Source organism: Bos mutus, chromosome 13 (genome assembly GCF_027580195.1).
Source record: "Bos mutus isolate GX-2022 chromosome 13, NWIPB_WYAK_1.1, whole genome shotgun sequence".
Lineage (NCBI taxonomy): Eukaryota > Metazoa > Chordata > Mammalia > Artiodactyla > Bovidae > Bos > Bos mutus.
In genome coordinates, this window is record NC_091629.1 from 21,260,381 (window position 1) to 21,287,705 (window position 27,325).

Below are 27,325 nucleotides of genomic sequence, written 5' to 3' on the forward strand. Positions count from 1 at the left end.
GGGGCCCCAAAGAGTGGGACACGACAGAGCGACTAAAGCTGATCTGAGAAAAATAAAACTGTGTTCTGACTGCTTTTCCATGTTACTAAATAACCATTTAGAGCAGCATTTCTGTCCTGTACTGATCGTCCAGTGATTCTGTGCTATATAGGTCCTTTGTACAAGCCACCAAGAGTGGTGCAAGATGCCAGCAGCCCTTTGAATGTATAGGTTGCTTCCAAAGTTCTGTAAGTAGAGGAGCTGAAGCATGAATCATGACTCCTCCACCGGCTACCCCACCCAGAGTGCTGGGGTGCGTGGGAGGAAAGGGCCCCTTTTTTCTAATTTAATTCTGCAACTTATATTTCATGTAGTCAGAAGGGCACTTAGCACAGGCTGGGGGTTTTGTAAATGTAGATAATAAATGATGTGTTTTAGCCGGCACTCGTGAATTGTACATCAAAGTAGATTATCTGATTAAATTATTTGTGACTTCAAAGGCAATTAGGTCTTCCTTTGGGCAAGATTTATGGCTTTATAAAAGGATTGGCATCCATTTGAAGGCATAATTGAAACGAGCATTTCCAAATGTCTTTCTGCTTTTGAAAATGTCTAGAGTGATTTAAAACAGGGTTTCTCAACCCCAGCACTACTGACATTTTGGGAAGGATGGTTCTGTGTGGTGGGGCTGTCCTGTGCCCTGCAGTACCCCTCCACCCATTTGATGCCAGTCTGCACCCCTGCCGTGGTCAGAACCTCTCCAGACATTGTCACACATGGTCATCTCTCCAGTCCTCATCGGGAATCATAGATGTAGGTACCATGCTTTTGATTTTCAGCACCAATAAACCTTTGCTCAGCCTTCAGGTTTGAATCTCTTCAATATTTATATTTCATCATTTCCCCCTGAATATAAAATATTCCTTTGAAATTTTAACATTGTAGAATAAATAGTCCATTATTCCATCCTGAGAGGTGACAGCTACTAAGAATTGGGTGGTCCTTCAGATTTTTATCACGTTGATGATGACAGTAATAAAAATTATTTTTGTGTGTGTGATAGAATGGGATCATACTGAACTTTTTGCTTCTTTCAACTTGGCATTGTGTCTTTAACATCATTTTATTTGCATGCACTTATTATTGGGCTTCTCTGGTGGATCAGTGGTAAAGAATCTGCCTGCCAATGCAGGAGACACAGGTTTGATCCCTGGGTCAGGAAGATGCCCTGGAGAAGGAAATGGCAACCCACTCCAGTATCCTTTGCCTGGGAAATCCCATGGACAGAGGATTCTGGAGGGCTGCAGTCCATGGGGTTGAAAAGAGTTGGACACGACTTAGTGGCTAAACATCAACAGCATTTCTCATGTTTTATGAAATCATACGAATGCAGATGTTTTAAACAGATACATCAACTTGTTTTCTTAATGTCAACTGTATATAAATATATATATAGAGAGAGAGGGAGAGAGTCCTTGCTCACTTTCTAACCCCCAGTGCTGAAGGTGTGTTGGCCAGCTTAGTATTTTACATGTTTCTCTAGATGGTCATGAATAAAAGTCTTCAAGAACATATCTATTGAATGTTACTGGAATCATACAGAATTCCTCTCACTTCCTTACATTTTTTATATTAATAAATATATTTTTGCACCCATTTTAATGCTTCTCCCCCACAACAAAACCATAGTAAAAGCATTTTAAAAAGAGCAAACTGGTCCATAATCTAAATGCCTCTAGTTGACTTTATTTTAAAAAAATGATGAAACGACTAAACGCACATGGTTAGAATTAAAACAAAATGAAACCCAGGCAATATTAGAGCAGGTCAGAAAGGTATATAAGAAAAGGTAAAGGTTTTTTTGTTGTTGTTAATCTTTGAATTCTGGGCTCCAGTTTTTCTCCAAAGTTTCTATGGCTATAGAATGTGCTGATAGGAAAAAAAAAGTATGCATTCGTTTAAGGATGTGGGACTGCTTTTGGAAAGTATTTACACATATGGGGGCATTTCTGTACACTTAATTTTACCTCTCTCTCTTTTTTCCACACTTGTTATTTTTTGGCTGTACTGTGTGACTTGTGGTCCAACCCAGGCCCTTGGCAATGAAAATGCAGAGTCTGCACCACTGGGCTGCCAGGGAATTCCCTGTATGCCCTGTATGTTTCATTTTTATTTTTAAAAATATTTATTTATTTGACTGCGTCAGGGTTCAGTTGCAGCACGCTAGACCTTCAGTCTTTGTTGTGGCATGCGGGGTTTTTTTAATTGCCATATGCGAACTCTTAGTTGAGGCATGTGGGATCTAGTAGGCTGACCAGGGGTCAAACCCAGGCCCCCTCACTGGGAACAGAGAGTCCCTGGACCACCAGGGAGGGCCCAAGTTGTTATTTTTTGTAACAAGTGTACCATGCAGATGAAGAGGCTGTAGGATAGAGCCTATAAATAGACAGACTGTATCTACTTATCTCTGTGCCTGTTAGCTGAGTTTACCTTTATTTATATCCAACTCAAGTTTCTCTCTAAATGTGCTTCTTGAGCTTTTGTATTTTTTTTTGTGGGCTGCTTATCCATGTTTCTTCCTTGGACGCTTAATCACTCACAACGCTGCAGAATGTCGAGGAGATGGTGTGCATGGGCACCTGTGTATGAGAGAGGTTTCATTTTGATTGTCATTATCATTTCTTTATTACTTATTGTGACCACAGTCATGAGAAGAGAAATGGAGACCTGATTCTTCAATTAATCATCTCGCATATCGACTCATTCTGTCATCTCCGGTGCCTGGCAGTGTCAGAGGCCAGCAAGGAGGCTGTGCTTGTGGAGCTGGTATTCTCAAGGCAGAAGGGGCACTGGGGCCACCTTAGGTGGGGCCAGCAGGGAGGGCTTCAAGGAGATGGTGTTGGACCCAGATGTAGAGGACTGCCAGCCAGGAGGATCTGAGTGGGAGTGGTGGGTAGTGGGGAGGGTGTCTTTCCTGGGAAATTCCAAGTGTAAAGGTTTGAGGTAGGAGCAGACTTGATCTTGGAAGGGCTAAGCACAAAAGGCCACGTGGCTGGAGGTTGCAGAAAGAGACGAGGAAAGGTCCTTGGATTTTATGCTGGCCGGCAGGACGCCCCTGAGTGCTCCCTTTCCTTGTTTTAGGTGGCTCACAGCTGCTAGGTGGAGGTGCCCCGGGAGAGGGGTGCTGTGGCAGGCAGTTGGGTGACCAGTGCGAAGCTTTTACAGGGTCTCTGTGGAAATGGTAGGTAAGGGCAGTGTTTCCCAACCTTTTTTTTTTTTCCATTGATTATCACCCCCTAAGGAGCCTTTTTTTGACACTTTCTTCCTAATCGTTCTCCTGTGAATTTTTTAAGTGGAGGTGAGAATCACATAACAGAAGATCGATCATTTAAAAGCCAACAATTCAACGGTATTTAGTGCAGTCACCACATTGTGTGATATTGTGCATTCACCGCTGTTACCTCGATCCAAAACTTTTCTGTCACTGCAGAATCAAATCCTGTGTCTACCAAGCCGCCCCTCCTCATCCCTCCGCCTCCCCTGCCCCATCCTCTGAGCCTAGCCCCGCCAGCCACCAGGCTGCATTCTATTTGAATGTGCCCATTCCGGATATTTCATTTTAGTGAAATCCTGTAAAACGGGGCCTTTGTGTCCGGGTCCTCTGATGTCATACGATGTTTTCACCCACGTTGCAGCGCGCATGCGAACTTCATTCTTTTGCACCATGGCTTTTCTGTTGATGGATGTTTGGGTTGTTTCCATCTTTGGGCTGAATAGGGCTGCCTTGAGGCGTTGTTTGAGTGCAAGTTTTCAGTTCTTTGGGCTCTATATCTAGGAGTGGACCCTCATGAAATTTGAAAGTATTATATGTCCCATTACATACTGTGAATGGGCTTTATATATATAAAGAGTAAGATTTTTTTCAGGCCCTAAGATCTATTTTGGGGGCCCACATTACCCCTGTTCAGAATTCACGGACTAAGGTGATAGCCCTGGAGATGGGGGTGGAGATAAGTGGGGAGATTTGGCTATATTTTCGAAGTGGTGTGCAGAGGCCTCGCTGAAGGTTGGGTGAGGCATGGTTTAGACATGTTTCTTAAACCTTCAATACTTAAGTTTTATTAACAAAGGAAACTTTCTGAAATTAAAGGCTCATTTTTCCAATAATTATTTTTTTAACTCTGTGAATATATACACAGACACACACACACGTATATATATATACACACACACACACAATTATAAAACTAATGACTCCTGTGTTTCTGGTAAATTCCCTGCAGCAGGCTCTCAGTCGGGGAGGGCTCTGCTAGATTGCCTGCCGGCTGCTGCTTCTTACTTTTGTAACTTGATCTGTTAAGAAAGGAAATATGGACTCTACTTGCTTGAGTTCTCTGTGTGACCCCACACTTTTGCAGGCTTTTGGTTCCTGCTACCCTCTGGGGTTAGAGTTCCTCGTCAGAGTTGCCTGCAGCCAGAAGCAGAACTTCTGGAGTGTGTTAAGACCCTCTCTTGAGACCTCATGACTCCCTCGTTTACTTCAGTTCAGTTCAGTTCAGTCGCTCAGTCGTGTCCGACTCTTCGCCACCCCATGAATCGCAGCACGCCAGGCCTCCCTGCCCATCACCAACTCCCGGAGTTCACTCAGACTCAGGTCCATTGAGTCAGTGATGCCATCCAGCCATCTCATCCTCTGTCGTCCCCTTCTCCTCCTGCCCCTAATCTCTCCCAGCATCAGAGTCTTTTCCAATGAGTCAACCCTTCGCATGAGGTGGCCAAAGTACTGGAGTTTCAGCTTTAGCATCATTCCTTCCAAAGAAATCCCAGGGCTGATCTCCTTCAGAATGGACTGGTTGGATCTCCTTGCAGTCCAAGGGACTCTCAAGAGTCTTCTCCAACACCACAGTTCAAAAGCATCAATTCTTCGGCGCTCAGCTTTCTTCACAGCCCAACTCTCACATCCATACATGACCACTGGAAAAACCATAGCCTTGACTAGATGGACTTTTGTTGGCAAAGTAATGTCTCTGCTTTTGAATATGCTATCTAGGTTGGTCATAACTTTCCTTTCAAGGAGAAAGTGTCTTTTAATTTCATGGCTGCAGTCACCATCTGCAGTGATTTTGGAGCCCAGAAAAATAAAGTCTGACACTGTTTCCACTGTTTCCCCTTCTATTTCCCATGAAGTGATGGGACCAGATGCCATGATCTTCATTTTCTGAATGTTGAGCTTTAAGCCAACTTGTTCACTCTCTACTTTCATTTTCATCAAGAGGCTTTTTAGTTCCTCTTCACTTTGTGCCATAATGGTGGTGTCATCTGCATATCTGAGGTTATTGATATTTCTCCAGGCAATCTTGGTTCCAGCTTGTGCTTCTTCCAGCCCAGTGTTTCCCATGATGTACTCTTCATAGAAGTTAAATAAGCAGGGTGACAATATACAGCCCTAATGTACTCCTTTTCCTATTTGGAACCAGTCTGTTGTTCCATGTCCAGTTTGAACTGTTGCTTCCTGACCTGCATATAGGTTTCTCAAGAGGCAGGTCAGGTGGTCTGGTATTCCCATCTCTTTCAGAATTTTCCACAGTTTATTGTGATCCACACAGTCAAAGGCATTGGCATAGTCAATAAAGCAGAAATAGATGTTTTTCTGGAACTCTCTTGCTTTTTCCATGATCCAGCGGATGTTGGCACTTTGATCTCTGGTTCCTCTGCCTTTTCTAAAACCAGCTTGAACATCTGGAAGTTCATGGTTCACGTATTGCTGAAGCCTGGCTTGGAGAATTTTGAGCATTACTTTACTAGCATGTGAAATGAGTGCAACTGTGCGGTAGCTTGAGCATTCTTTGGCATTGCCTTTCTTTGGGATTGGAATGAAAACTGACCTTTTCTAGTCCTGTGGCCACTGCTGAGTTTTCCAAATTTGCTGGCATATTGAGTGCAGCACGTTTACAGCATCATCTTTCAGGATTTGAAATAGCTCCCCTGGAATTCCATCACCTCCACTAGCTTTGTTCGTAGTGATGCTTTCTAAGGCCCACTTGACTTCACATTCCAGGATGTCTGGCTCTAGGTGAGTGATCACACCATCGTGATTATCTGGGTCGTGAAGCTCTTTTCTGTACAGTTCTTCTGTGTATTCTTGCCACCTCTTCTTAATATCTTCTGCTTCTGTTAGGTCCATACCATTCCTGTCCTTTATCGAGCCTATCTTTGCATGAAATGTTCCCTTGGTATCTCTTAATTTTCTTGAAGAGATCTCTAGTCTTTCTCATTCTGTTGTTTTGCATTGATCACTGAGGAAGGCTTTCTTATCTCTTCTTGCTATTCTTTGGAACTCTGCATTCAGATGCTTATATCTTTCCTTTTCTCCTTTGCTTTTCACTTCTCTTCTTTTCACAGCTATTTGTAAGGCCTCCTCAGACAGCCATTTTGCTTTTTTGCATTTCTTTTCCATGATCTTGATGGAATGGTCTTGATCCCTGTTTCCTGTACAGTGTCACGAACCTCCGTCCATAGTTCATCAGGCACTCTATCTATCAGATCTAGTCCCTTAAATCTATTTCTCACTTCCACTGTATAATCATAAGGGATTTGATTTAAGTCCTACCTGAATGGTCTACTGGTTTTCCCTACTTTCTTCAATTTCAGTCTGAATTTGGCAATAAGGAGTTCATGATCTGAGCCACAGTCAGCTCCTGGTCTTGTTTTTGTTGACTGTATAGAGCTTCTCCATCTTTGGCTGCAAAGAATATAATCAGTCTGATTTCATTGTTGACTATCTGGTGATGTCCATGTGTAGAGTCTTCTCTTGTGTTGTTGGAAGAGGGTGTTTGCTATGACCAGTGCATTTTCTTGGCAAAACTCTATTAGTCTTTGCCCTGCTTCATTCTGTATTCCAAGGCCAAATTTGCCTGTTACTCCAGGTGTTTCTTGACTTCCCACTTTTGCATTCCAGTCCCCTATAATGAAAAGGATGTCTTTTTTGGGTGTTAGTTATAAAAGGTCTTCATAGAACCGTTCAACTTCAGCTTCTTCAGCGTTACTGGTTGGGGCATAGACTTGGATTACTGTGATATTGAATGGTTTGCCTTGGAAACGAACAGAGAGCATTCTGTCATTTTTGAGATTGCATCCAAGTACTGCATTTTGGACTCTTTTGTTGATCATGATGGCTACTCCATTTCTTCTGAGGGATTCCTGCCCACAGTAGTAGATATAATGGTCATCTGAGTTAAATTCACCCATTCCAGTCCATTTTAGTTCGCTGATTCGTAGAATGTTGACGTTCACTCTTGCCATCTCGTTTGATCACTTCCAATTTGCCTTGATTCATGGACCTGACATCCGAGGTTCCTATGCAATATTGCTTTTTACAGCATCGGAATTTGCTTCTATCACCAGTCACATCCATAACTGGGTATTGTTTTTGCTTTGGCTCCATCCCTTCATTCTTTCTGGAGTTATTTCTCCACTGATCTCCAGTAGCATATTGAGCACCTGCTGACCTGGGAATTCCTCTTTCAGTATCCTATCATTTTGCCTTTTCATACTGTTCATGGGGTTCTCAAGGCAATCCCTTGTCCAGTGGACCACATTCTGTCAGACCTCTCCACCATGACCCGCCTGTCTTGGGTGGCCCCACGGGCATGGCTTAGTTTCATTGAGTTAGACAAGGCTGTGGTCCTAGTGTGATTAGATTGACTAGTTTTCTGTGAGTATGGTTTCTGCCCTCTGATGCCCTCTTGCAACACCTACCGTCTTACTTGGGTTTCTCCTACCTTGGACGTGGGGTATTTCTTCAGGGCTGCTCCAGCAAAGTGCAGCCGCTGCTCCTTACCTTGGAGGAGGGGTATCTCCTCACCGCCGCCCCTCCTGACCTGGAACGTGGAATAGCTCCTCTAGGCCCTCCTGCGCCGGCGCAGCCACCGCTCGACGTGGGGTAGCTCCTCCCCGCCGCCGCCCCTGGCGTCGGACGTGGGGTAGGTCCTCTCGGCTGCTCCTGCGCTATTGCAGCCTGGCACTCTCCACCGCCGCCCCTGATTTCAGACGCGGGGTAGCTCCTCTCCGCCGCGCCCCTGGCCTCGGACGTGGGGTAGGTCCTCTCGGCTGCTCCTCGCTGTTGCAGCCTGGCACTCTCGGCTGCCGCCCCTGACTTCGGACGCAGGGTAGCTCCTCGGCTGCCGCCCCTGACCTTGGACGTGGGGTAGCTCCTCCCGGCTGCCGCCCCTGATCTCGGACGTGGGGTAGCTCCTCTCGGCCGTTCCTGCGCCGTCGCAGCCTGGTACTCTCGGCCACTGCCCCTGACCTCGGACGTAGGGTAACTCCTCTTGGCTGCCGCCCCTCGGGCATGGGGGTCCTCCCGGCTTCTGCCCCTGACCTCGGACGTGGGGTAACTCCTCTTGGCTGCCGCCCCTCGGGCATGGGGTCTTCCCGGCTTCTGCCCCTGATCTCGGACGTGAGGTAGCTCCTCTCGGCCGCGCTGTGTGCGCCGGTCGCAGCCGCCCGCGCTGTGTGCTTTTAATTAAGGGAATGCAACTAAAAAGGCCTTGACTTTAGTCCTTGCGGAGGGAGCACACTACCCTGCTGTTTTCAGCCACTGCTCATCTCTTTTGGAAACAACGTACCTGAATGAATAATCATAATTTTAAAGTCCTAATGTTGAAGATTTTGTTTTTACTACTTACATCTTTTGAAATGCCTTTATCTTTCTTTATTCTTACTTCTTTTGTGCGACAAGCATTTCTGCTTGTTGGAGTGCCTGCAGTTAGAGAACAAGTGGGAATCAGGGTCATGATTTGAGAGGATGTTGTCTGCCAGGTGCTGGGGCAGGCATTTAATCCTTCCAGTAAAACTGATTATATTTTTAAACAATTTAAATTCTCAAGATAATGTCAAATGTTTATTGAGCACTTGCTAAGCACCAGTTGGCATGTATTTGCTTATCTCATTCTGGCCTCCTCACCTTATTTGCAAATAAGGTGAAGGTTTCCTGGAGACACACCTCCTTCATCCCTGTATGGATTTATCAACCTTAGCACTGTTAACATTTGAGGCCAAAGATAATTATTTGTTCTGATGCGGGGTGCTGTGTTATGCATCATAGGATGTGTAGCAGCATCCCTGGTCTCTACCTACTAGATTCCAGAGCACCCCTCTCCCCAGCTGTGACGAACAAAAATGTTTATAGACACTGTCCACTGCTCCTTGGAGGGCAGAGTCACTCCTGGCTAAGAATCACAGGTTAGATGATTGAAACCAAAACCCTGGAGGTTAATGGGGAAATAATATGATACTAATAGCAGATGGTAATATAGTACTTAATAGAGATCAGGCACTGTTTAGATAATTGATGAATTTATTTGTTCCTTATAGTTGATGAGTTAGGTGCTTTTTTGGTTGTTTTTTTAGTGACTTTAGAAAACTTTACTTATTTGGCTGCACCGGCTCCTAGTTGCAGCACTCAGGATCTTCTAATTGTGGCATGTGGGATCTTTAGTTACAGCACGGGAACTCCTAGTTGTGGAATGTGGGATCTAGTTCCCTGACCAGGGATTGAACCCAGGCCCCCCGCCTTGGGACATGGAGTCTTAGCCACTGGACCACCAGGGAAGTCCCCAAGTTGGGTACTTTTATTGATCCTGTTGTATTATATTATCAGTGTCCCTCCTTGTAGCCATCAGGAAAGGAGATTTGAAGACATTAAGTCACTTGCCCAAAGTCACATTGTACGTCAGCCACAGAGTTGGGATTTGAACCTCGCCTTCTGGCTCCTGATCTGTGCTTGGATCCGTTGCTCCCTACGTCTAGAGTCTTTCCCACTGTGTTGTGTTAAAAATAGCATTGGCAGGTCTTGGCCCTGGAGCTGGGGCTGCCTCATGTAGGTTGACCGGCTGAACCTGGTGTAGAGTTAAATCCATTAAATCCTCACTCTGAGGATCCCTGTTTGGCAGATAAAGAAACCAAGGCAAGAACCCACCACCAGCGTGTCTAAGCACATGTGAAGTCCCCGGGATGTCTCAGTTCTAAACCCCTCACCATCCACAGCTTTCTTGAGGTTTCCTGTGCGTCTGAGGGGATGGACAATCATTTGGTTGCCTGTCACACGTTGTTTGTTTGTTTTTTTAATGTTTGTTTATTTCAGCTGCTCTGAGTCTTAGTTGTGGCATTCAGGATCTTTAGTTGCGACACATGGGATCGAGTGCCCTGACCAGGGGTAGAACCTGGGCCCTCTGCACTGAGAGCGCAGAGTCTTAGCCACTGGACCACCAGCAAAGTCCCTGTCCCATGTTTATAGTAACAGGACAGCCCAGTAGTATAGAGCCATTGCAGCAAAGGGGCGGTATCTCAGAGATTCTTGGCAGGTTCCGGTTGGCCCATTCGAACTCTTCGTTTTGTTAAATGGTTTGGTTTCTGTCCTGCCTCCCGCTACCCAGTGGACAGGGCTCAGGGGAGCAGTAAGTAGGGAATTTTAACTTCTTTTTAAAAGACTCGGGCATAGGTATGACTCTGTCCTATAAGAGTTTGAAACCCAGTGAGGAGGCAGATAATTGACCAGACACTCCCTCACTCCATCTGGCGTGGAGTTTGGCTTCGTTCAGCGTCGCAGGACCTTTGAAATGGGAAGCCCACGAGCCCCCAGCGGGTCAAGCTGGCCCCCGGGGCAGCTGCAGTGGCTGAGCGCACGGCCCCTGTGTCTCCCACAAACGGATGACATGCCATTTGTAAGCCTGGCTCTGGCCTCTGCATCTGGACTGTGGTGGGGGCCGGTTTAATCGCTCTTTATTTTGAGATTTACACCCGTGAATGGGCCAAACCAATTTCAGTGGCAGCTTAGCCGATTTGTCTTAGAGCTTTGTGTTTAATAGAATGACTGGGGTGGCCTTTTTCCTTCGTGGCTTTAAGGGTTTAACATTGGGTTAAAGCTCTTTGCTCGAAATAAATGGCCAGCCCTTCCCGCTTCATCCCCTCCATGGTGCTTTGGGGGTCTCGTTGAAATCAAATACAGTTTCTGTACTCTGTTCTCTGCCCCACACCTATAAGCTTGATATGTTCCTTTATTTGTAAATCTGTCTTTTAACAAGTAACCTGCTTTTTCAGCTTCACCAGCCTCCACCAAGACAGGACAAGCGGGGAGTTTATCCGGCAGCCCAAAACCTTTTTCTCCTCAAGTATCAACGCCAGTCACCACAAAAACGGACAAGACATCCACCACAGGAAGCATCCTGAATCTTAACCTGGGTCAGTTGAAATTTTGGGAAGCTTCTTTCTGTGGCAGCTGTGCATGTTTCTGCAAGTTAAAATGTCCTCTTTTGTGTGTGGTTCTTTTTTTTTAAGGTTGGTATTTTTATTTTATTTTCTTTGTGTTTGGCCATGTGGGATCCTAGTTCTCCGACCAGGGGTCGAACCCGTGCCCCCTGCATTAGAAGCATGGAGTCTTAACCACTGCACCACCAGGGGAATCCTCGTGTGTGGTTCTTGAACCACTCTTTTCTCTGTGCGGAATATTGAAAAGATACAGTGGATGGACATGAGAAGAGATGAGTAGAAGGAACTGGCAGAGCATTGCTCAGGACTTGTTGAAATGCAAGGCTGTTTTACTGTGAAACACTTGAGGCCAGTGTTTACCACCTTACTTGCCCTTGACCACAGCAGCCCAGTTCTTCCGTGTGTAAAATGTATACTTCAAGTGATCTGTATACACGTAGTATCTATCGTTTTATGAATTAGTATTTACTTTCTTTTTAAAAAAACTTACTGAGTCTCAGTAGATTCTTCCGAAAGCATTATCTCAGGTCAAAGTCTTTAACTAAACTTGGCACCAGGAGTGCTAAACACTCAACTGTGAAGTTATTTTATTAATTCATTGCATCATGAGCCCGGATTTTGATTGAGCATCTGTTATGTGCTGTGCACTGTGTTCGGCCTGGGGCAGAGAGCGGTGAGTGTGGGCCTTGCTGTCTTGTGGAGCTAGGTTCTACAGAGGGAGAAATAATAATCAAACTGAAATAAAACCAAGACAGGTCATGTCGTCATGGAAGGTAAAAGGCGTTCCTTCGACAAGGGGAGAGCTGGGCAGGATGGCGGCGGGGAGCAAGAGGCAGTGGTTAGGGGAAGCCTCTGGGGAGGTGATATCCCATCAAGGGTTTGTCTGACAAGGAAAGATAACCATTCCAGTATTAGGAGGAAGAACATTCTAGAAGGAAGAGGAATGTCAAGGCCTTAGGATCAGTCTGAACTTGGTGTGTTGTAGTAATGGTAAGGAAGCCCAGTGACACGTCCCAGTGGGTGAAGGGGCGGAGGTGAGGTGTTGAGGTCAGAGAACACAGTGACCTTGTGGACTTTGAGGTGGGGCCATCTGGGCAGAGGAGTGATGTGACCGGGCATTTTAGAAGGACCTCTCTGAGTGCTGTGTTGGGAATTAGCCTGTGTCAGCCATTCTTCACCAGGGACAGCCCCACCCCCCCCACCCCCGCCTCGTCCCAGGGGACACTTGGCAACGTCTGGACACATTTTTCAGTTGTTGTAGCTCGCGGGGAGGCTGTTGCTACCAGCATCCAGAGTGAGCCCCGCAAAGGAGATCTGCTGGATTGTGCCTGGGTTGACAGATTTGGTTACAGCAGGAGAAATAGGAGCCAAGGGTTCAGTTTTCGATTTCGTAAGTTTGAGATGCCTGCTAGATTCCTAGGTGGAGAGGGCATGAGGGCAGGTGGAGGCCTGGATCAGGCCAGGTCAGGGCAGAATGTGTAATTCTGAGAATATTGATTTCTTCATGGGATTGGATTCAAAGCAGTAGGTCTCATAACTTAGGGGAAGGAGGGACGCTGCTAGACTTTCTGCAGTGCACAAAACAGTCCCCACGACAGAGAATTGTCCAGCCTCGATGGGGGCACTGCTGAGGCTCAGAGACCCTGGCCCAGAGCATAAAGAGAGTGAGAGGCTGGAGCCACCTGCCCATGTTGGTGTTTAGTCGGTCAGTCGTGTCTGACTCTTTGCAACCCCACGGACTGTAGCCCCCCAGGCTCCTCTGTCCATGGGATTTTCCAGGCAAGAACACTGGAGTGGGTTGCCGTTTCCTTCTCCAGGGGATCTTCCTGACCCAGGGATAGAACCTGAGTCTCCTGCATTGGCAGCCGGGTTCTTTGCCATCAGGGTAGCCCACTTGCCATGTAGACCTTAGGAAAAGTGAGCGGAGGAGACTGAGAAAGGAGCAGGAGACAAGCAGAAAGCAACGCTCAGGGTGTATGATCCAGAGCCCTTTGAATACACCAGGTTTTAGGGAGGGAGGGCAATGGCACCCCACTCCAGTTCTCTTGCCTGGAAAATTCCATGGACGGAGGAGCCTGATGGGGTGCAGTCCATGGGGTTGCGAAGAGTCGGACAAGATTGAGCGACTTAACTTTCACTTTTCACTTTTGTGCATTACAGAAGGAAATGGCAATCCACTCCAGTATTCTTGCCTGGAGAATCCCAGGGACGGGGGAGCCTGGTGGGCTGCCGTCTATGGGGTCACACAGAGTCAGACATGACTGAAGCGACTTAGCAACAGCAGCAGGGAGGGAGGGGAAGCCACCTGTGTGGAGTGATGCTCCAGCCTGAATTCACAGCCTCTGGTGGTCAGTGCCCTCTGGGCTCATCTTGTCCTGAGATGCCATTGTCAGATGGAGGAGCTGAGGCCTGGAGAGGAGGCCCTAAGGGACTGGGATTGCAGAGGCAGAGGTGGCGGGGCTGGGGCGCGTCTCTGTCCCCACAGAGGCCGAGGCCATGTTCACCCCCATCACCTGATTGTCCGGCCCAGAAGTGACGGGACAGGCTGGGCAGTGGCTTGAGGGGCTCCCGCTCAGGTTGGCTGGTGGGAACTCCTTATTTGAACACACGAGGACCCATCTGCGCCCCTGGGGATCACTCCCATTCTCAGCAGTGTGGTGTGCTTTCTCACACTCTCCTCCACAGCCTCAAAAAGAAAGCTGTATGGAGGCGTTCTCACAGTCACCCTTCCTAATTGCCTGTCATGTGTGGCAGGACTAGCTCCTTCCCTAAACGAGGCTGTCCTTGGGCATCTGTGCCGTGCTCTGGGTCTTTCTGTTTGACTTGAGTCATGCGGTGGGAGAGAAAGGTTTTCTCCTGGCGTGTGTATCGGTGGTGGGCACAGTGGAGTCCCAGGCTCTCTTTGCAGAAGCTCCCTGCCAGCTCCTTCCATTCCTGGGACATAGGCTTCATGTCAGTAGAGACAAAAGCGTTGGCAATGTTGGCAGTTTATGGGCTGGCATTTCAGTTACCCGATGCCAAGAGGATCAGATAGGGACTGGTGAAAAGTGCTGTGAATGGGTAGAAAAATCAGAAAGTGGAGGGAAATAATAATTCTCATGGCACTTGATGTCTGGCATCCCCGTAACTATTTTGAGCAGAGAGAAGTGAGAGTGCCAGGGATAATAATGACATTATTCTGTCTAACAAAATAGTGTTTCATTAAAAAGCAAAACAAAACCAAAAACTAGAAAAGGCAAAATTATGCAGATGGAAAAAAGATCAGTTATTGCCTGGAGTTGGGGAGGGTTTGACTATACATCGCAAAGGAACTCTTTGGTAGAGGGAATTGTTCTGCATCCTGTTTGTCCTGGTGGTTACTTGCATCTGCGCAGGTGTTAAAATTGATGTATTCTCCAAAAAGTGAATTTTACTCTCTGTGTTTGAAAACTACTAAAAAATATACAGTGTCCTTCAAGGTAAGGTAATAGCACCATTGCACAGAGAAATAAAGTTACCTCCCAGGATCACACATGGTTTGTGGTTGAGTTTGGCCTTTAGACTTGGGTCTGTCTGCCGTGTGTAGCTTGTGTTTTTAACCAAGACACGTGAACTGCAGTGCTGCAGGACAGGGCATATTTTCACTCTCGTGGGCTCTTACTGCTTAGTGCTGTAGGGTTAGTTGGCCCAGCTGTAGGGGTCAAGGATCAGGTGAGGATTTGGATGGCAGTGGAATGAAGCACAAAGTGCGTTTTTCAAGGAAGCTGCTCCCACCTATTGAACTTGTGCTGTCCAACCCTGAATTTTTAAGAAAACAGAAATCCAGGTTTTTAGTATGAACTCTTCTAGGTTTTAAAAGTTGATCATCAGTTTCATTAAAAACCTCTGTTTGGGGATTTCCTGGAGGTTCAGTGTCTAGGACTGTGCTTTCACTACCAAGGGCGAGTTTGATCCCTGCTCAGGGAACTTCCCTGGTGGCTCAGATGGTAAAGCGTCTGTCTACAATGTGGGAGACCGGGTTCGATCCCTGGGTCGGGAAGATCCCCTGGAGAAGGAAATGGCAACCCACTCCAGTACTCTTGCCTGGAAAATCCCTTGGCGGAGGAGCTTGGTAGGCTGCAGTCCATGGGGTCACTACGAGTCGGACATGGCTGAGCGACTTCACTTCAGGGAACTAAAATCCCGGTAGCAAATTAAAATAGATAAACAAGGAAGTAAGTAAATAAACCAAGCCACCCATCACCTTTTAGACCAAAGAAACAAGTACAACCAAAAATATAGGCAGCCCACTGGTTAGATACCAGTTGGATACTGTTATGGTTTATTTTACAGCATGACGGAGGGGAAGGCCCTGCTTGCTGATACACTGGGCCTCACTTGCTGTCTTGGGCCCCTTCTTCTGCTCTAAAATAAGGAGCCAAGTTAGGCAGATGGTTCTGGCTCCTTCTGTGCCCTTCTGGCAGTTAATAAGATGAGTCCTGAATAAGAATATGCTTGTGGCACGTGGTGGGATGGAGGTGGGGTGGGGTGTGTGTTTCTTTCCTTCACCTCGACTCCTTTTTGCTTTTTCTGGGAACCTTCTCTCCTCCTGTCTCATGCACGGTGTTTGCTTTGGGCTCAACAGACTCAGCAGTTAGTCATACTGTTAGTGACAAAATGTGCCTCGATGCCCCGTCAGAGATGCCGATGATGGAACGTCCTCAGACCCGAAAACTTGCCTCTGGTTTATTCTTCTGCTGTTGCTGTCACCAGCAGGGGGCAAGACTGCGGAGGCCAGGCCTTCTTTGAGGATGTGGATGCGGGGCTGGGTACCCCGGTTGTCCAGATGTTGTCTTGATTTTTTTTAAGAGTGAATGAGGTGAGGAAGATCTCCGCTTTACTGACTGATAAGAGCATCTGCCCGGGTGTCTTGTCTAAAGATATTCCTTTGAAGGAACCGTTACCTTGTGCCTCCTGAAAGACCATTCTTTATAGTCTGCCTGTGTCTTTTGAATAAAGGAGTTCTTTTTTTTTTTAATTTAAAAAGAAGTGCTTATATTTTTGTTTTAAAACTTTTTGTGGCGGGGGGAGGTGCATGATTCATGGCATGCAGGATCTTAGTTCCCGGATCGGAGATGGAACCTGTGCCCCCTGCAGTGAAAACTTTGTCTTAACCACTGACTGCCAAGGAAGCGCCCTTAAAACATTTTGTTGTGATGGCTGTTTCTCTTGTGGCTGGAGCCTTGGGCCGTGGGATTTTAGTCTGTCATACGTCTAAGCTGGCTTGTCTTCTCTCAGGACACCACAGGGATGGCTTGGCTGTTTGTTAGTGTGTTTTGACTTGCAGAATCACACAATTGAAGAAAAAAAAATTGTTTTTATAAGTAATGAATGCACACCGGGAACAAATAGTCAAAGTACGATCCCATGGTCTGTAGCCTGCCAGGCTCTTCTGTCCATGGAGATGCTTCAGGCAAGGATGGTGGAGTGGACTGGCATTCCCTTCTCCAAGTCAGAGTATAGAAAGACGACGAATGAAAAGGCAGTCCACACCTGTCACCTCTGATCGCCTGTCCCTCTCTTCATCCTCCCCCTGCTGCCTGCGAAAAAGAGAGTGACCAGTGTTGGCTCCTTTGTTTGGTCCACCCTCTGCCCCTGTTGGCTCTATTTAGTCTCCTTGGAGAGCTCTTTTAGACATCAGTCTGGGTGATCTGGTCCCCAGTTAGCAACACCTACACACTTTTGAAGCAGGGAGTCCAGGTCGGGACGCTGCACTGTGTATCTCATGTGGGATCTTAGTACCCCGACCGGGGATCAAACCTGTGCTCCCTGCTGGAAGGTGGAGTCCTAACCACTGGACCTCCAGGGAATCCCCTGGACCCCTTTTTATTGTCCCAGCTGGGCCGTGAGTGCTGCCGTCTAGTGGGTGGAGGTCAGGGTTGCTGTCAAACATTCTGCAGTGCCAGAACCCCTCCTGGCCCCCTACCCCCACCCCGCTAGGCCCAAATGCCCACACCAAGAAGCCCGAGAACACATATATTAGTATTTGCATTTCCTTTCCTCCTTTTCTGCCTCGCACCAGCGCTCATGTCCTTGACTGACTATTTTCCTTTTCGTTAAACAGATGGGCTTTCCATATCACCACACAGAGAGCTATGCTGCTGTTATTTTAGTGGCTGTATTTTATTCCCTTTAAAGGTGACCAGTAACTTATTCATCCAGGCACTTTAGTTATTGAGTAGATCTCCATTTTTGCTGTTGGAAACAGCTGTGAGGAAGACCCTTCTGCCCAGGTGGTAGTGAACAGATCTAAAAACAGGATATGTTCCTAGAAGTGGAGCTGCAGGTCAGAGGCCTCGAGCTGCTGACATTTGGAAAGATATTGCCAGATTGCCCTCTGAAGGGTGGTTCTGATTTATGCTCCCTCCAGCAATGTGAGGATCGTGCCTTGTTTCTCTAGCGTGGGTGGTTTTTTTTTTTTAAATCCCTGGTTTCCATTTATAGCCTAAGCTGTCTTCCTATCAGCTGAGAAGTTCAAAATGTTGACAGCCAGGGTGGATTCTGCAGATATTCCCGATATAGAAGGGCAGAGGTGGAAGGAGTCCTGATAAGCCACTAGGAGCTAAATAAGAAAGAGAAGCTCATCTTTTCTCCCTGCGGAGGACAGTTGAGTCCACACACAGCTGAAAGTTTGAGAAAGATAATTACATCTGGCTTAACTCCTGAAGGTCCGCTCTCAGGGACCCTGGAGCAGCCCCCTCCCTGGCTTTTGGTGGTGTCTCGTTAGAATAAACATCACAATGGAGAAGTGCTTTATCTTTTCATTCTTCTTGATTATGAATGTTCAATCTTAGGCTAAAGGTAAGGGATTGCCCTTACGTAGGCACGCAAAGGAGGCAGCATGCCCATAAGGCTTCCCGGGTGGCTCTGTGGTGAAGAATCCTCCCGTCAATGCGGGTTCCTGGGTCAGGGAGATCCCCTGGAGAAGGAAGTGGCCGTCCATTCCAGTATTCCTGCCTGGGAAATCTCGTGGACAGAGGAGCCTGGTGCGCTGCAGTCCATAGGGTTGCAAAGACTCAGACATGACTGAGTGCACGTGCAAAAACAAAACAAAACCACGCAGTGTAGACACACACAGGTGCACACACGTGCTCATACTGGATTATTTTGGTGATGTGTAGATCTGTTTGTATGAACCCCAAGGTTTCATACAAGGTGCATAAGGGTTAAGGCTAATCGTGAGGCATTTTCTTTCCTCACAGACAACGTTGGTCCAAATACAGGGGCTTACAGCCTTGCCTGCCAGTTGTGAACACCTGGGGAAGCTTTATATGGCCAGTGCTTAGGCCTCCCCCCATGCTGGTGAATTCAGTCTCTGGGGATGGGGCCAAGTAGTCAGGGTTTTGTTTTTTTTTTAAAGCTCTGGACTGGACAGTGAGCAATTTCAATGTGCGGCCAAGGTTAGCAGTCAGGGGTCCACAGTTTCCAGCCTGTGGACCAAATCTGGCCCCCAACTTGTTTTTGTAAATAAAGTTTTATTGGAATGCAGCCACGTTCATTTAACACATTATTTTATGGCACTCAGCAGAGCCTATACACCTGCAGAGCTTCATTTATTTTGTGGCCCTTTATGGAAAAAATTTGGTTGACCCTTGCCTGATATGGTCAGTTGTGTTTTTCGGTAACGGCTGTGTGGAATCTGTTAACCACATAGGAATGTTGTAGAGGACAGGGTGTCGTCCTGTAACGTAGGCAACACCGCCGTCTCCTGCTTCTCCACTTCATGGAAAGTATTTTTGTGAGATACTTCTTTTCCAACTTTATGCTTGAAAAGGCTGCCTGCAGTTTCCCTCTGGAACACAGCGCTTCTTCATTTCTGAGAGCAGAAATGACGAGACGGGCCTCGCATCTTCCCCCTTTTACTATCGTGTTCTTGGCTCAGCAGTTGAAGTCCTTAAGTCCTGATTACACTGTTGTTTAATCAGATCTTCTTCTTTTCTCTGTTCCCCAGTTGTCCTCTTTTTTTTTTTCTCTTTTATCTCTTTCACTCTCTCTGTTTACTTTGTAAGATGCCTCTCCAGTAAAATTGAATGAATATTCTTCCCCCTCTGAAGTAGTTGTGCATTCAGCCATTCTCCTTGCAAGCATCTTCAGTCCTGGCCCCCAGAGACTCTCTGAAGGTTCCCTGATCAGCGTGTGCACACACACCAGACAAACACATGCGTGCACACACAGGTCTGTTTTTTTTAGAGCCGTTGCTTTAATGACAAGGATGCTGTTCCTGTTTGCTTTGAAAGCTCACTTTTGGAATCTCACTGGTGGCCAACCTGAAGTGTGTCTTTGGGACAGGGCTCTTCCTGATCTTACCTCGTTATGGTGATAAATGAAGTTGGAGCAATTTGTGGCTCCAGTCATCTATGAGTGGGTTGTGTAGGACTTTGGGGAGACTACCTGTGGCCCTTTAAGTGGGTAAATCTCTGGTGTGTGGTGTTAGGAGCACGCCCCTGTCTTGGGTACAGGGCAGAATGCTAGGGTCACGTTAAGGGGAGGAATGAAGGCTTTGGAGGAGCCTGCAGTCCAGCACTCAGCCTGTATCTTGGTCTTTGCACCAGGTTGGTGGCTAGAGGTGGCCTTCTGGGTGGGGTAACAAAGAGATGGGCGAAGTCAGGTAGTGAGTGTGTAGCCAGTGGAACTAGCTCACAGGTGGCTCATCTTTGTTCTTGATGGATCCTTGAGGGATCCCACATCCTTTCTGACCCTGACCCGCTTTCAGGGATTGAGAAGAGGAGCTGGGCACCCCCCACCCCCTTATCAGACCCCAAGTGCATTCTCTGCTTGGGGTCTTAGAGGCAACGTCAGGGTGAAAGACCATGCTTCCTTCCTGCAGAGTCTCTCACTGTTTCCCGGCCTTTGCTACTTCCACCATTTTGTCCCCTTTTTATGTTTTGGGGAGTAGCTAGAGGAGGCAGCAGAGGAGGTAGGGAAGGAGTTCAAGACATACAAGCTCATGGATCCTTTGGAATCTGGGCCAGCTTGGTCGTACAAAGACCCACAGCAACTGTGGTATGGGGGTGGGGGTGGGCAGAACCTCTGGACCTGAGTCATTAAGCAGGGGCCTTTGCCTGCAGTCAGGGTGAGGAGGAGTTGACATCTTACCTGAGCAAGAAGACATAGGTTCATGTCCAAAACTAAGTGGTCCCCATTCCTCAGACAGATGCCAGGAGCCAAAGGGAGGTACAGCACACCAGCTGGAGCGTCTGCCCGTCTTGTATTTCCCCTTTCCTTAAGTATTTATTTGTTTATTTGGCTAGGCTGGGTCTTATTTGTGAGACGCGGGGTCTTTGGCCTTCCTTGGCGGCATGTGAACTCTTAGTTGCTGTATGTGGGATCTAGTTCCCCGACTAGAGATCGAACCTGGGCCTGCTGCATTGGGAGTACAGAGTCTTAACCTCTGTACCCCAGGGAGGTTCCTGTTTACCCTTTCTTTCTAATTTGAGCTCCAGACTAGGTCGGCGAAGATCGAAGTCTCTGTGGTAAAGGAGGAGCTGGGCTCCCCGTCTTTATCAACATGTTCTCCGCAAGGCTCAGCGCCTCTCTAGGTTACAAGCCCTCTCTGATCTGGGCCTGAAATTCAAAGCAAACTGGCCAGACTCAGTGTCACTTTATCTGCTGTTGTTGAGGTTGAACGTAGCGTAACCTTTGGCTTTGGAGGATCCATAGTGATGCTGAGCTTCCTAGAAACCAACGATCTGGCTGGGATTGTGCATTTTCTGTATTGAAAGCAACCCAGGCGATAGTTCAGTAGAAACCGGCCAAATGTTCTCTCAGGCTCTTATCGCCAAGTCAGCCCTGGCCGTCGAGTAGATAATATTGTTGGGATAAACAGACACATTTTAGGTTTTTTCCTCCTGGGCTCAAAAGCGTGTTTTCGAGAAGCCGAGTGATGAGCGTAATTCACTAGTTCCCTCCAGTGCTTGATCTCATGAGGGTGTGGTGGTGTCTTCCAGATCGAAGCAAGGCCGAGATGGACCTGAAGGAGCTGAGTGAGTCTGTCCAGCAGCAGTCTGCTCCTGTTCCTCTCATCTCTCCCAAGCGACAGATTCGCAGCAGATTCCAGCTAAATCTCGACAAGACGATAGAGAGTTGCAAAGCACAATTAGGTATGTGTCTCGGTTTGCTTATATCATTACCACCATCATTACTTTAGGGGGACCACCTGGATGAAATGAAAGCCTGATCCTGGCTGCTGTTTGCGCAGCAGGTTTAACTTTGGTGTGTTTGTTCAACAAAAAATTATTTCTCAGGGCAGAATATTTCACATTTGCTAGTTAATTGTTCAGTGGGGTATTTTGAGTTTGTCAGAGTGCATTCTTTGATTGTGATAGCCTGCTGATTTGAGGTGCCGCTTGTAAGAAAGTTTGGAAGCAGGAAGAGCCTCTTGAGTTTGCCGTTGTGCTTCTCTGCACGTGTCGGCGTCTCCACTTCAGCATCACGTGTATCCCACAAGTGTCCCCAGCACAAACCCTTCCCCTCCAGGCTGGGCCACACCCCCCTGTCCCCGCCCCCGGCACATACATCCTGTTTCTGTATCTATTTTCCCCTTTCCTCGTCCTGCCTGCCTTTTTACACTGCCTACCTGAATCCTATCCCTAAGGCTGAGCTTGGGTGTCACCTCCTTCAGGAAGTCTTCCTTGACTGCCCTCCCCATCTGCCCACCTCCTTTGGTACTTTATGGCTCCAAAGCATCAGTGGTCCTTTTGTGTGGGGGTATTCCTCCCAGTCTAGACTGGAAGCTCCTTGAGGGCAGAGAGGTTTGTCTTAATAAAGATGTTATAAAGACTAGCCTTCTCCAAGGTACTTGGTCTTATACACATAGTGATGCTCTAGAATGTTTGTTGAAGAGGTAAATGAAGTCAGAAGGTATTTATAAGGAAATAGGGGGTGGCTGGGTCTCAGTAGAGAAAGCCAGTCCAAGATGAGATTTCCATGTCACTGGGTGCTCTGGACCTTTGGCTGAGAAAGGAGCTAGTTGGGAGTCACTCAGGCTGTCCAAGGAAAGCATTCTTTGCTGAGTTGCCCATTTGGTTAGGACACTGAGTGACATGGATGAAATTTTGCAAGGTATATCCCTCTTGGGTTCTTCCAAGCAGCTGGTCTAGCTCCTCAGTTTGTTATTGTTAATAAGGATTTATGGAGGACTTCCCATGCCTCCTGCACTGTGCATAGATTGTCCTGGAGGTTTGATACTGTTAACAAACCCATTGTACAGGTGAAGAAATGGAGGTTCAGAGAGGAAGTTCACCTGTTCAGGGCCACACAACTAATAGAAGCGGGGGAGCAGGATCTGAATTCATATCCTTTGGGCTCCAGTATCCAAGCATGTGTGGTCATGCTTGTCAGTCTGGTGTCCAGCCTTTAGTTACCAGTTGCCCAAGCCCTGAGATCCAGAAATTAAACCAGATTTGGTTTTTAGATTCTTTCAATTTGAGCCCTGGAGGAGGTGGATATAATTCACTCCTGATCCTGCTGGGCTGTTTGTGGCTCTTAGCCTTTTACAAGTTTCTCTTACGTGACCCCACTCATGGTAACCATTGCTCTAGAATGAAGACAATACAGAGTTGATGGGGATTTCCTGTTTTCAAAATTGTAGGGTATCGGATTACTTACCTCCAGGTGGATGACGCTCACTCCCGAGAGCAGGAAACATGAATAGGTTAAATGAAACTATTGTTAGAAATAGGCTTTTGCCCATTTGGGCTTGTGTATATAGGAAACTCCTGCTGTTCTATCGTTTCTCCTTGTGCTTGAGGCGTGGAAATGGGTGACTTTCCTCTGGACTCGGTTACAAGTAGAGAAACAGTAGAAACGCAGTGGTGTTGACTCTGCTTCAGGGCGGGGAGCCCGCTGGGGGCTGGGCAGCTGGGCCACCTGGAGACTGCTTCCCAGCCGAAAGGGGCCAGTGGTTCTCAGCCCCGGCCAGCCTCGCAGGCCTGTGACCCAGAGTGGCCAGGGCTTCTGCTCTTGCAGCACAAGCCTAGCATCTTAATTTTTGTGTGAAACTTCCCGATTTATGAATTGGCCAGCATGTTCTAAGTTAAAAATAAAAACAACAAATAACACAATGTTGGAGAGCATTGGGTCAAACCATTGCTTCCTAAATAACATGTCTGCTCATGTGGCTCGTGGGCTGTGAGTTTGCATCCCCTGCTTTAAGCCTTGGCTTATTTCTTTGAGTCCTGTACGCAAAGGGTAAAAGACTTAATGCTTTGGGAGTTTGTTGGAAGAGCCCTAGTGCTGACTCGAGCCCATGTCTCTGGCCTCGCCTCTCTTGATTTTCTTTGTGTCCCAGGACAAGTGATTTCTCAGGGCCTCTTTTTTTGTCATCTGTAAAATGGATCAGTTTTAACCACTCCTTTGTAGCATTCCCTTCCATCCCTCCCGTTCTCTGTGTCCCAGTGAGTTACCCATGCCGCCAAGATTGAGCTCTGGATAAATTAGAAATTCACGTCCTTTGGTCCCATGTCATCTTGGAATGTCAGTAACTGAAACCCTCAGCAGACAAGTCCCATTTGTCAGCTGTAGTCAGCTGCAACTTGAGTCTGCTGCTACCCCACCAGGCCAATGTGATGCAATGTGATGCAATGTGAAATTTTCTTTTTTTCATTCCAGCGTTGGGCGTGGAAAATGTTTGCGTTTTTTTGGTCCTGCTCTTTATTCTGTGACTACGCCACATGCTGGGTTTTCTTTTTGAATTTAGGCATAAATGAAATCTCGGAAGATGTTTATACGGCTGTCGAGCACAGCGATTCGGAGGATTCTGAGAAGTCAGATAGTAGCGGTAGTGACTCTATCAGTGATGAGGAACAGAGGTCCAAGAACGAGCCAGAAGATGCCGAAGACAAAGAGGGGACTCGGATGGACAAAGAGCCATCTGCTGTCAAAAAAAAGCCCAAATTGCCGAACCCAGTGGAGACGAAAGAGGAGCTGAAAGGCAGCACGTCACCAGCCAGCGAGAAAGCGGACCCAAGCTCGGTCAAGGAGAAGACGAGCCCCCAGCCTGAGAAGGACTTTTCAGACAAAGCAAAACCCTCGCCTCATCCCACAAAGGATAAGCTGAAGGGAAAAGATGAGACGGATTCCCCAACGGTGCATTTGGGCCTGGACTCCGATTCAGAGAGCGAACTTGTCATAGATTTAGGAGAAGACCACTCTGGGCGGGAGGGTCGAAAAAATAAGAAGGAACCCAAAGAACCGTCTCCCAAGCAGGAGGGTAAGTGCTTGCGCCCGTTTCCGGTTTCTTGGTTTGGTGTGAGAATGCCACCTTGCCGTTTGTAGTATCACGTGTCATGTCGCGCTCTGACATCGTGAAGGGTGGCACAGCAAAGCTTGGATTGGCTCCTGGTCACCTAGCTAGTTACTGAGCGGGACCAGGCCTTAACCTGGGCCTGCCCACCTTGTACCTTCTCAGTACCCGATGTGGTTGATTTTGAGCACAGGAAAAGAAGTCTCTTAGAAAGTAGTAGTTGCTTCTAACAGTCAAGTCGTTTTGAACTTAAGCAGTTTCTTTTCCAGTGTGTTCACTTGTATGCCTAAAGTGTTTGTCAAAGTTAAGACATTGAACAGGGCTAAAATTGTTAAAAGTGTTCAGTTCAAAGACCTTGATGAGTTTATTCTTTACCTCCCCTCACGCTGCCCAGGCTTCTCAAAACACATTTTCTTACTAGAGTGTAAGATCTTTTGGGTCGGTGGCACCAGACTGCTGAGTTCTTCTTAAGGCCTCTAGAAATCCAAGGGGGGATTAATGTATGATTCCCACCTGAGCCCATGTTCTGCCATATTTGTGTTTAACTGACATGGGCCCGAGGTTTCTCAGCCTTGGCACTAATTGATTTTTTATGCTAGATAATTCTTTGTCCTGTGTATTGGAGGATGTTTAGCAGTATCCCTGGATGTCAGTAGCGTCTACCCAGTGGTGGCCTTCAAAAGGGTCTTGACAAAACAAAATCTCCCCTAGTTCTGGACTACTACCTAAGTTCTCCCTTTGCTGCTGTTAGGGACCGAACTAGCTGTGGCTGCTCTCAAACCCGCTGCATCCCAGGCATGTTGGCAGACCCCCCAGTGGAACATGGGAATGATTTGAAACATGTTTGGCCCATGGGCGAAGCAGTCAGCAAATTTCTCAGCTGGCTTGGCAAGTGGGTGGTGAGGGGATTCCAATATACCCAAGAAAGATAATTAAGAATTAATTAAGGGCCCAGGAGAGACAGGGCCAAAAGACAAACTGGAGGTTGTAGCCATAAAACCTCTTGTACTTTGTGGGTTACATAAGGGGATAGCCAGGTTTAATTCTGTGGCTCAGTGGTAGAGAGTCCTCCTGCCAATGCAGGAGACGTAGGTTCGATCCCTGGGTCGGGAAGATCTCCTGGAGAAGAAAATGGCAATGCACTCCAGTATTCTTGCCTAGAGAATTCCATGGACAGAGGAGCCTGGTGGGCTGTAGTCCATAGGGTCACAAAAGAGTTGGACATGACTTAGTGACTAAACAGACAACACACAGCTTCTGACAGGAGGTAACTTCTCAGTTATGTATCCCCTGGGGATTTCTTAGTCTGGCTGCTTAAACAGGAGGGGGATGGGCTTTGAGCATCTTCCTTCTGTGTTTGTATCAACATGAACTGTTCTGGAACCTCAGTTCCTGCAGTTCATTGAAAGAGGATGGAATATCTCTCAGTGATATAAGGCAGGAAGAGAGAGAGGCAGTTGAGTGGGTCAGGAAGGATGGATTACTGCCCCATCCCTTAGAATTACGAATGGCATCTGAAACATCCATTTCTGTGTGGATTGGGGTTTGAGGTACCACTTCTGATGCTGCAGAAAGCAACAGGAGTAGCAGTTATTCCATGAAGTTTGTGGAATTGTTGGGTCCCAGATGGCAGTGTTCCTATGAATGATACATTTATACTATTCCTCTTTTTCTGGAATAGATCTTTTGTTTGGTTGTGGGATTTTTTTGCTCCTTCCAGAAAGGATTTGTGACATAGTGATAAAATGGAAATCAAGACATCAGTGAGAAAGATGAAAATAGAACAGTGAGAAATCTGGGGAAAGTTTGTATACAGAAATAATTATTTCCGCCTTCAGAATTAGCAAAGCCAGGCTTCCATTTTGGCTCCGAGCTTCCTGGCAGTCAAAGTGAAAAGGGAAACACATTTGAGTAGTGCCCTAAAAGATCTCCACCTAAATAGAAAGCACTCCAGTTGATAAAATGAAGCTGAACTGTTCCTCTCACTGGTATCTGGAGCAAATTTCTCTAGGAGCCCCTGAGTGTATGGTGGGACTTTCAAGCAAAGGATGATTCTGAAACATAATTCAGTTAGAGGAACTTCGCAGGGGTTGAAATCCAGAGTCACCTGAGGATGATTTGCGTTTTGAAGATTCAACTTCGTGTCCGACTCTGCAGTTGAGCATCTTTTCAACAATGTGCTTTCACTTATAAGTTTATTAAGTGAAGGGTGTGTTGGAGAGTGCTTGGTGACCTCCAGCTGATCTTCAGTTTGGAGTGCAGCTTATACACAGAATCTGAATCCTCAGATAGAAAGACGGCTGTTCTAGCTAGAGATCTCAGAGCAGAGGCTAAGGGAGCTTGCTTCAGGACCTTGACTCTGCTTACCCGGGTCACATCAGTCATTTCTAGCCTTCTCTTAAAAAGTCCTTTTTTAATGTACAGGACAGCAACCTGAGTCTGATAGAAGTAGGTTAGTTGGGTGGGGTCGTTTTTGGAGTGTTGACCTTTAAGAAATTCACTTCTTTTTGAGACTACAGGTGATTATACGCTCCCAAATTTTTAGGACAAATGGAATTTTCCATGGCCCTTCCTCTCCCTACCCCCACCCCCAATAAACCATCAGCATCCTCTAGAAATTAAAATGTTTTAGTGTCTAAATGAAACACCCACCCCCCCACCAAGAGTGCGTCAAACCTGGATTTTTTGTTTTTTAAATTTGGAAAAGAGCTCCAAAGGGACTCTTGCAGAGCAGTTACCCATCTACAAAGCCAGCTGTTTGCTTTTGCAAGATGAGAGAGAGAAAAAGACCTTTTTGTGGTTGCCCTTTGCCCAAGG

General features: G+C 47.0%; 1 protein-coding gene and 1 non-coding gene across 2 annotated transcripts in view; both read left to right on the forward strand.

The window, feature by feature from the left end:
* The window catches only part of ZMYND8 (zinc finger MYND-type containing 8), a 123,407-nt gene that overhangs the window by 71,389 nt on the left and 24,693 nt on the right, over positions 1 to 27,325 (forward strand). Inside the window, 3 exon segments of the mRNA XM_070381085.1 lie at positions 11,080 to 11,220; positions 21,213 to 21,365; positions 23,963 to 24,475. Coding sequence (XP_070237186.1) covers positions 11,080 to 11,220; positions 21,213 to 21,365; positions 23,963 to 24,475 — 807 coding nt within the window.
* LOC138990574 (small nucleolar RNA SNORA79) lies at positions 16,420 to 16,564 on the forward strand. Its single transcript, XR_011466704.1, has one exon. It is a non-coding gene; the product is annotated as a small nucleolar RNA SNORA79 (small nucleolar RNA).